This window comes from Dipodomys merriami, unplaced genomic scaffold (assembly GCF_024711535.1).
Source record: "Dipodomys merriami isolate MVZ:Mamm:240054 unplaced genomic scaffold, mDipMer1.0.p SCAF_70, whole genome shotgun sequence".
NCBI lineage: Eukaryota > Metazoa > Chordata > Mammalia > Rodentia > Heteromyidae > Dipodomys > Dipodomys merriami.
Window position 1 is genome coordinate 3,309,886 of NW_027206291.1, and position 8,540 is coordinate 3,318,425.

Consider the following 8,540-nt stretch of genomic DNA (forward strand, 5'->3'; position numbering starts at 1 on the left):
AGTGCCAGCGGCCTCAAAATGGACCCGCTTTCCCTGAGCCCACTAGTAACCAAGTCTGCTGGGACTCTCCCTCCCCCGCCCCCTGCTAGTGGCACAGACCAGAGAGCAGAGCAGAGGGTAAACAGCAGCCTCTGGCCAGGGTCAAGCTGGGTCCCATGGGGCCAGCCCACGCCCTTCCCCACCTGGGCCAGCACAGGGTCGGGGAACACTTCCAAAGTCCTTTATTGGGCCAGCAAAGCTGGAAGCTGCTCTGAGTGAGGTCCCGATTGTGGGGTCTTGAGCCTGAGGTGTTTGTGTCCTTGTTCAGCCGAGGTGGGCGGTATCTGCTGCTCGGGCTACTTGGTGTGCTCCTTCACATACTCCCAGCCCTCTTTGGAGTAGTTGACGGCCTTGGTGGGGGCCACCGACAGGGCAGACATCACCTTGACGATGCCTGCAGGGAAGGCCCAGATGTCTGGTGAGACCCCTCCCTCCTTCTTGGCCAGCCCCCTAGAGAAGCTCACAGGCACAACTTCCAGCAGAGAAACTGAGGCAGCAATGGGACGAGCCTTGCCCACAGGAGCAGCTCAGCCATGACTCCCGCCCATTACCTTCTGGTTTTAACTCCCCACACACAGCTGAGCCCTACAAGGAGGCGCCACAGGTGCCTTGGCCTGGTAATCCCCACGCACCCTTCCATGGGAGACACACAAGGAGCAGGAACAGGGATTCATGGAAAGGAAAGGCAAGGAATCCAAGGAGAGCATCTGGGCTGGGTCATCTGGTCATCCCCAAGAAGGCGGCTGGGGCCTACCTGAATTCCAGGACTCTCGGATGGGAAAGTTAATCTTTGGAGGGTCTGGGAGCTGGGAAGAAAGAGGAGCACAGGGACAGGTGAATCGGGAAGGGTGAGCGGCCCAGTAACCCTTAGGACAGGAGGTCAACCAGGCTGAAGGGACCCAAGGCCACCACTGAGCTGACCTCCTGCCGAGCCTGGCCCTCACTCTCCCACCCGATTACCTGCGGCAACTGCAGGCCGGTCTGCTGGCACACATACTGGCTGAACTGGTACATGGCGGGAGGCACCACCTCCTCAGCCCTCCTCAGTGCGGCCTCGCTTTTGTCACTGGGTCCCAGAAGTTCATGGTCGTAGACTAGGTAGATGGCACCCCCAGCCACACTGCCTTTGATGAGGAACCTGCCAGGAGGAAGGAAGGACACTGGGACACTGCTGGCATCCCCGGCAAGGTTTGACCCTCTGGGGGGCTGTGGGGGTTTCTCAGTGCGGTGACACCCACACGGCCCGGTGTCTAATGGGCAACGGCACCCTAGGAGGCCAGAGCTGCCTCACCCCTATTACACACAGTACTGCTTTTCCACTGAGCAGGGCGGGGATCCTGGAGGCCACTTGAGCTGGTAAACTGAGGCCAGAAAAGGGGCAGTGGGTCACCCGAGGTCCAGCACAGAGGAGATGATGACAGTGGACATTTAAGACTCTGGGCCTTCTAGAAGCTTTCCAGGGGCTTTTCTAAAGGTCCCCGGGAGCTTCTTGCACGTCACCCTCTGCTCGGGGCGCACAGTGACCTCCGGATAAGCGCGACCGGCAGGATTCGCGGCGCATTTCCAGGTTACAGACGAGGCAGGGGAGGCCCCGGCGGCTCGGGCGCAGCGGACCGAGGGTTCGTGGGGAGGCGATCGGCGGCCCCGGGGACCGGGCGGCCTCCCCGGGAAGCGAAGAGCAGCTGGAGACCACACCCGAGAGGGCGGTGGGTGCCTGCAGCAGGGGGGGGTGGCCCGGGGTCTCCCGCCCCGCGCCGCACGCACCTCAGCAGCGACCACATTCGGGCCACCATGGTCGCTCGGCTCCGCGCGCAAGGACACTCCACTCGCCCGCCGCTTCCGGTGGCGGCGCCGCAGAGGCCTCTGGGGGATGTAGTCTTTCGGGGTAAGCACAAAGGCCTCTGGGAGCTGAAGTCTCTTCCACGCTCTGGGCTTCCCACCACCAGAGGCTTCTGGGAAATTCAGACAAGTCGGCCGGCCGCCGCAAAGCTGTCGGGGAAATGCAGTCACCACGGTCCTACCCAATGGGAGAGGGCCGCTGAGCCTGCTGGGAAATGTAGTGCAGCCGGTCTGTGAACGAGGGAGGGTGAAGAGGTGTCGGAGGTACGGCGTGAATCCTGATGGACACACAGAAAGATGGTAGATCCACTCGCGCCCGCGCGAGGACCCAAGGACCCGGACTTGGAAGAGCAAGGCTAGAAGGCAGTTGTCACGACAACGCGAGGGCGGGATTGTTCCAGAGAGGCGGGTCTGTCGGCACGTGACACGTAGGGGGCGTGGTCTCCGATGGAGTGGGCGTGGTTTGGGGCTGATGGGTGGGAGCCTGGAGGAAGCCGTTGCCTGGCAACACCCGAGCGCGTATCTGCACGACTCGGCCCCGCCTCGGAGGCGGGGTCTCGGAGTCACGTGACTCCGACCCGCCGGGAGGGGGCGCGGCCGGTGGTCTGGCCCCGCGCTTCGGCGGGGGTGGGGGGGAAGGGAGGCCCGAGGGAAAGCGTTCGTGTGGGTTCTAGTCCTGGACTCCAGTCCCGAGGCCCGAGTGGGTGAGTGCGCGGAACCAGCGTGCAGTGGGTTCAATGCCCCTTTGTCCAGAGGGGGAGCCGAGGTGGGTCGAGCTTGAGGGGCTACAACCTGCGTGTCCGCCTGTCTGTCCATCCACACACCCACAGGGGTAATGAAGGTGTTGCTCTTCACGGGGCTGGGGGCCCTGCTCTTCGCCTACTACTGGGATGACAACTTCGACCCCAGTAAGTTAATGTCCGCGGGGAGGGAGGGAGGAACCCGAGGATTTTCCAGAATCCTGCCCAGCTCCTCAGGCTGACCACCCCTGCTCCGTGCCAGCCCGCCTTCGGGGAGCCCGCGTGCTGCTGACGGGGGCCAGCGCCGGCGTGGGCGAGGAGCTGGCCTATCACTACGCCCGCCTGGGCTCACACCTGGTGCTCACCGCCCCCACCGAGGCCCTCCTGCAGAAGGTGAGCCACTTCATTTCGCTTTGTTTGATGGGGGCTCGGGAGGTCAAAGGAAGATGGGCTCCGATCCCTGCATTGAGCCAGGCTTCCTGTGCGACTTTGGGGAAAGTCCCCTGACTTCTTGGAGCCTGTTTCTTCATTTGCTGGGCACTTTCAAGAACCTTCCTATAGGCTGTGGGGCTTGGGCAGATGGCTCCGAACGGTCCTTGGTTATTGGGAATACTGCTAGTATTCCAGCCGGTGCTGTTAGGGTTCTCCAACTCAAAGGGAGGGCATAGACACCTTTTAGCCACCTCTTATGCTTGCTTCTCCCTAAGCAAGAAATCTCGACCGATGTAAATCTCCTGTGTTTCCCAATGCTGGCATTTGCTTAAATAAACCCTCTTGTGTTCTCGTCCTTGGGCTAGTTGAGAAGGAAGTTGAGTGGGACTCAGGCAGGGGTGGGGCTTCAGGCAGGATCCTTGATGTGGCCATCTGGTGGAGGGGAGACACCTGAGGAGGGAGGAGAGGCCCACGGGCAGCTCTCCCCCCCCCCAGGTGGTAGGGAACTGCCGGAAGCTGGGCGCACCCAAGGTCTTCTACATTGCAGCGGACATGGCCTCCTCGGAGGCTCCCGAGCACGTGGTGCAGTTTGCCCTGGACAAGCTGGGTGAGGGGCGGGGCCTGGGGGGGTCTGGACAAACTGGGTGAGGGGCGGGGCCTGGGGGGTCTGGACAAACTGGGTGAGGGGCGGGGCCTGGGGGGTCTGGACAAACTGGGTGAGGGGCGGGGCCTGGGGGTCTGGACAAACTGGGGGAGGGGCGGGGCCTGGGGGGGTCTGGACCAGTGGGGGAGGGGCGGGGCCTGGGGGGTCTGGACCAGCGGGGGGAGGGGGGGCCTGGGGGGTCTGGACCAGTGGGTGAGGGGCGGGGCCTGGGGGGTCTGGACCAGTGGGGGAGGGGCGGGGCCTGGGGGGGTCTGGACAAACTGGGTGAGGGGCGGGGCCTGGGGGGTCTGGACCAGTGGGGGAGGGGCGGGGCCTGAGGGGTCTGGACCAGCGGGGGGAGGGGGGGCCTGGGGGGTCTGGACCAGTGGGGGAGGGGCGGGGCCTGGGGGGGCCTGGACCAGTGGGGGAGGGGCGGGGCCTGGGGGGCCTGGACCAGTGGGGGAGGGGCGGGGCCTGGGGGGGTCTGGACCAGTGGGGGAGGGGCGGGGCCTGGGGGGTCTGGACCAGCGGGGGGAGGGGGGGCCTGGGGGGGTCTGGACCAGCGGGGGGAGCGGTGGGGCCTGGGCTCTTGGGGGAGGGGCAGAACCTGGGATCTAGACTAGCTGGGTGAACCAGACGTGAGGGGCGAGGACATTCAGGATCCTGGGGCATTTCGGGGGGGGGGGGGGGGAGGGATGGTGATATGGAATTGTGGATCTGTCCACACTGCATAGGATTGAAATTCTGTGGGACCCAGGGATCTCAAGATTGGGTGCTGCTTTAGGCGAGACAATGCGAGAGAGCGGAACCACACGAGGGAGGAGAGGTCCGGGACTCAGTTTAACGTGGACCAGGGTCGGGACCCCTCAGGGCCACCTCATGCTGACCAAGCTTTCTGGGCCAGGCGGGCTGGACTACCTTGTGCTGAATCACATGGGCAGCACCCCGGCCGGCATGCGGGTCCGCAGCGCCCAGACCACACGCTGGCTCATGCAGGTGCCCCGCCCCGCCCGGCCTTGGCCCCGCCCTCTCCAAGGCCACGTCCACAAGACACCGCCTCCTCCCTCATTGGCTCCGCCTCCTGGCTTTTACAGGCCTGGAGCGGCCCCAACCTAAACTTGGCCCCACCCCCCCTGTCGGGCTTGCACCTCAGGCTGGCCGCCCGAAATGTCCTCTGACCCCGCCCCACCTAACTCCTAGGCTCCGCCCACTCCCTGACTTGGCCCCTTCCTCCGGCTGACGCTCAGCTCTGCAAGCCACACCCCCTGGGCCCTAGGCTCCGCCCCTAGCGGGTCCTTCTCGTGTCAATCAGAAGGCCCCGCCCCATTGGGCTTAAGCTCCGCCCCTGGGCCTGGGCTCCGCCCTGTGATTCGCAGGTGAACTTCCTGAGTTACGTGCAGCTGACTTCGCGGGCGCTGCCCAGCCTGACGGACAGCAAGGGCTCCCTGGTGGTGGTGTCCTCGTTGCTCGGTGCGTGCACGCGGCTCGGGCCGTGCGGGGGCGCTCGGTCGGTGCGGGTGACCCGGCCGGGGCAGGCGGGCACACTTCCTGCCTTGCAGGCCGCGTGCCCGCGTCCTTCTCCATCCCGTACTCCGCGGCCAAGTTCGCGCTCGACGGCTTCTTCGGCTCCCTGCGGCGGGAGCTGGACGTGCAGGACGTGAACGTGGCGGTCACCTTGTGCGTCCTGGGCCTCCGCGATCGCGCCTCCGCCGCCGAGGGGGTCAGGTGGGGCCGGGGTGGGGGGCAGGGGACTGGGGTCGAGTCGGGGGGGCGGGGACATCCAGCCTCACGCCGCCCCCCACGCGCTCCTCCCGTCCCCAGGGGCGTCTCGAGGGCCAGGACGGCCCCCGGGCCCCAGGCGGCCCTGGCTGTGATCCGAGGCGGGGCCACACGGGCCTCGGGCGTCTTCTACCCGTGGCGACTGCACCTGCTGTGCCTGCTGCGGGGCTGGCTCCCGCGCCCGCCCGCCTGGTTCGTGCGCCAGGACCTCAACGTGTCCGCGGCCGCCGCGGCCTGAGCCCCGGGGCCGGGGCCGCCCTCCGCCGGCCCCCACGGTCCATCCCGCCGCCCGTGCAACCTGCAAACGTGCCGCCGGCCACAGCCCAGGACAGAAAGGCAGAAGCGAGCTGCGGCCCGGTGCGGGTGCGCCCTCCCCCCCCCCCCCCAACGCGCACGCCCCCGTCACCGGGCCGGCGCTAGTGACGTCATCGCCTCCACTTCTTAGACGGGGAAACTGAGGCCCACGGCAGTGATGTGACCCAACCCCGGGTCACGCCGCCCGTGGGGCCTGCCCCAGCTCCCAGCCCGACCTCTAGGACCTTCTCCAGTCCCAGGTCTGGGACTCTTAGGGTGAGGAGGAGGGTGAGGGAGCTCCCCACTTCATAATAAAAGTTCCTGCCTTGCTTCCATCCACCTGCTCACATTTCTCAGGGAAAGGGGCCGGAACTACTCAGGTAGAAAGGTATGGAGGCTTCACCGGCAACCCCAGCGGTGGGTGGAAAGGGGGACCCGCAGCTCGTCAGACCTGGAAGACGGCCTCTTCCCAGCCCAAGGGTGCTCCTGTTTTGTAATCAAAACACAGAGGGTTAGAGCGGGGGGTGGGGGGGGAGGGGAGAGGGGGCAGGAATTGGGGTTCTTGCACCAGCCCCATTTGAACTATGTATCTGCAAACCACCAATGGTTTACAGCTATCAACAGCTGGGCACTAGTGGCTCATGCCTGTAATCTGAGCTACACAGGAGGTGGAGATCAAAGGATTGTGATTTGAAGCCATCCTGGAGGCTCAAGAGTAGAATACCAGTTGTGAGTAGAATCGCCGAGCCACAGTTATGGGCCCTGATTTCAAGCCCCAGTAATCAGTGAAAGAAGAAGAAAGAAGATGAATACAACGTTTTAAACACTATGCCTTGTTCTGTCCAAGGATCTCAGACTGGAAATAATGGGCTCACTCTGCAACTCCCAAACTGACACTCATGAGGATAAATGGAATTAAAAGAAAAAAATCTGCAACCTTTCTCTTTCCACCAATTCATTGTTCCCATCAGCACCTTAAATTGTATCATTAGACACCAGGGGCGCAGTGCCAGGTGTTTGCAGAACACCTAGGCCCCCTGTTTATAGTTGCAGAACTAGGGCATTATTAATTGCATTGCACAGATGTGAATATCAAGGGTTAAGTTGCAGGCACAGGGCCTGCCTTAAAGACTGAAGTGGGATTCAATTTCCATTTTCATCCAGTACTATCTTTTTTGGTCGGTGGGGAAGGGTCTGAGTAATTGCTCAAGGTTAGCACTCTACCACTTTGAGCCACAGCACCACTCCCAGTTTTCTGGTGGTTCGTTGGACGTAAGAGTCTCACAGACCTTCGTGCCCAGGCTGGCTTTGAGCCTCATCTCGGCCTCCTGAGTAGCTGGGATCACAGGCATGAGCCACCAGCGCCCGGCTAGTCCTGCGTTTCAGGGCCTGGGGCTTGTTAGACGGGAACGTCACCACTCAAACACCTTCCCCAACCTTTCCAAAACTTTTCATCAGAGACATGGCCCGGAACTTGCTGGGTACCCCAGGCTGGCTTCCAATCTGTCATGCTCTTTAACAGGAGTGCTAAGATTGCAGGCGCGCACCACCCCTCGCAGCCCTCACCTGGATTCGAACTTGAGGGACTATAGCGAGGTGTTCAGCGGGGTTAAAACAAACCAAATTCTTAACTCCCACCCCAGCACCCAAGGCCACGCCCGCTCGGGTGGAGGCGGTGTCGGATAATTCCCAAGGAACGCGCACGCGCGGGGGGGGGGGGGGAGAAGCACCGGTGCGCACGCTCAAAGATGTTGCTGGGGCCTCCGGCCGCCAGGGGGCGCGCGTGTCGCCGTCGTCTCTCTAGCCCACGACTCCAGCTCGGAGTAAATATCCCAGAGTTCCGTGCGGTGCCGGCCCTTCCGCCGCCGCAGCCATCGGAGAATTACAGGTTGGTGTTTTATCCCAACCCGCATCCGCTGCCATCCGCGGTCCCTGGCACTTTAGTCCGCTTAGACTGTGGCTGGGTGTGGGGAGAGCGTCGAAGGGAGCCTGGGAGCGGGGCTCCGGGAGGCAGGGGCCACGCACGGACTCGGTATCTTCTCCCCGCAGCCATGGCTCTGCGCTACCCCATGGCCGTGGGCCTCAACAAGGGCCACAAAGTGACCAAGAACGTGAGCAAGCCGAGGCACAGCCGCCGGCGCGGGGTGAGTGCGGGAGCCGGGTGCGCTGGGGCCCGGCCCTGGGACCTTCCTCGCTCTAGTGAGCCGCGGCGGGCGGGAGCCTCCGAGCTTGGGGTTCTGCCGCTTGAGTAGGAGTTTGACAGGTTGGAATGTAGGGGGGGGCGAGGCATCGCGACAGCGCGGGGGGGTTCCCTGGGGTTCAGGACCCCCGAATCCACGGCGCGGGGGGCTGAGGTCCGGGCCCGGCCGCGCTGACGCAGCCCCCGCCCCGCAGCGCCTCACCAAGCACACCAAGTTCGTGCGGGACATGATCCGCGAGGTGTGCGGCTTCGCCCCGTACGAGCGGCGCGCCATGGAGCTGCTCAAGGTGTCCAAGGACAAGCGGGCGCTCAAGTTCATCAAGAAAAGGGTAGGTGGTCTGCGGGCCGGCGGGGTCCGGGGGTGCGGGCCGGAGCCCGAGCCCACGCGCTTCTCCCCGCAGGTGGGGACGCACATCCGCGCCAAGAGGAAGCGGGAGGAGCTGAGCAGCGTGCTGGCCGCCATGAGGAAGGCCGCCGCCAAGAAGGACTGAGACCGCCGCCCCCCCCCCAATAAACCTCTGCTCCCCCCGATCTGCGTGCGTGGCGCCTCTGTCTGGGCTCGGGCGGGAACACA

General features: G+C 64.1%; 3 protein-coding genes across 10 annotated transcripts; 2 read left to right on the forward strand and 1 right to left on the reverse strand.

The window, feature by feature from the left end:
- Positions 1–204: 204 nt before the first annotated feature.
- Micos13 (mitochondrial contact site and cristae organizing system subunit 13) lies at positions 205–2,120 on the reverse strand. The gene is made up of 4 exons (XM_070007972.1): positions 1,804–2,120; positions 1,000–1,177; positions 794–845; positions 205–433 (listed from the first exon to the last, which is right to left on the reverse strand). Exons 1-4 carry the CDS (start codon positions 1,830–1,832, stop codon positions 336–338), a joined length of 357 nt encoding a protein of 118 aa, XP_069864073.1. The 5' UTR covers positions 1,833–2,120; the 3' UTR covers positions 205–335.
- Hsd11b1l (hydroxysteroid 11-beta dehydrogenase 1 like) lies at positions 1,821–5,793 on the forward strand. 7 transcript variants are annotated; one of them, XM_070007967.1, is made up of 8 exons: positions 1,821–2,287; positions 2,709–2,786; positions 2,881–3,011; positions 3,546–3,657; positions 4,598–4,689; positions 5,070–5,163; positions 5,253–5,418; positions 5,515–5,793. In XM_070007967.1, the coding sequence occupies exons 2-8, from the start codon at positions 2,714–2,716 to the stop codon at positions 5,708–5,710; spliced, it is 864 nt and encodes a 287-aa protein (XP_069864068.1). In that variant the 5' UTR covers positions 1,821–2,287; positions 2,709–2,713; the 3' UTR covers positions 5,711–5,793. The 7 variants fall into 7 exon arrangements, with proteins under 7 accessions (XP_069864068.1, XP_069864067.1, XP_069864066.1 ...); XM_070007966.1 differs by having other exon boundaries at positions 2,287–2,306; XM_070007965.1 differs by lacking the exon at positions 1,821–2,287 and adding an exon at positions 2,474–2,582.
- A 1,781-nt stretch (positions 5,794–7,574) lies between these two features.
- Rpl36 (ribosomal protein L36) lies at positions 7,575–8,497 on the forward strand. 2 transcript variants are annotated; one of them, XM_070008381.1, is made up of 4 exons: positions 7,575–7,654; positions 7,816–7,910; positions 8,161–8,295; positions 8,368–8,497. In XM_070008381.1, exons 2-4 carry the CDS (start codon positions 7,818–7,820, stop codon positions 8,455–8,457), a joined length of 318 nt encoding a protein of 105 aa, XP_069864482.1. In that variant the 5' UTR covers positions 7,575–7,654; positions 7,816–7,817; the 3' UTR covers positions 8,458–8,497. The 2 variants fall into 2 exon arrangements, with proteins under 2 accessions (XP_069864482.1, XP_069864483.1); XM_070008382.1 differs by lacking the exon at positions 7,575–7,654 and having other exon boundaries at positions 7,813–7,910.
- Positions 8,498–8,540: the final 43 nt, after the last annotated feature.

Coding starts and splice junctions, on each gene's coding strand:
- Micos13 (XM_070007972.1), bottom strand. CDS start 1,832: ATGGTGGCCCGAATGTGGTCGCTGCTGAG. Junction 1,178..1,803: donor CGAATGTGGTCGCTGCTGAG/GTGCGTGCGGCG, acceptor TCCTCCTGGCAG/GTTCCTCATCAAAGGCAGTG. Junction 846..999: donor CCGGCCTGCAGTTGCCGCAG/GTAATCGGGTGG, acceptor CTTTCTTCCCAG/CTCCCAGACCCTCCAAAGAT.
- Hsd11b1l (XM_070007967.1), top strand. CDS start 2,714: ATGAAGGTGTTGCTCTTCACGGGGCTGGGGGCCCTGCTCTTCGCCTAC. Junction 2,787..2,880: donor GGATGACAACTTCGACCCCA/GTAAGTTAATGT, acceptor GCTCCGTGCCAG/CCCGCCTTCGGGGAGCCCGC. Junction 3,012..3,545: donor CCGAGGCCCTCCTGCAGAAG/GTGAGCCACTTC, acceptor CCCCCCCCCCAG/GTGGTAGGGAACTGCCGGAA.
- Rpl36 (XM_070008381.1), top strand. CDS start 7,818: ATGGCTCTGCGCTACCCCATGGCCGTGGGCCTCAACAAGGGCCACAAA. Junction 7,911..8,160: donor GGCACAGCCGCCGGCGCGGG/GTGAGTGCGGGA, acceptor CCCGCCCCGCAG/CGCCTCACCAAGCACACCAA. Junction 8,296..8,367: donor TCAAGTTCATCAAGAAAAGG/GTAGGTGGTCTG, acceptor TTCTCCCCGCAG/GTGGGGACGCACATCCGCGC.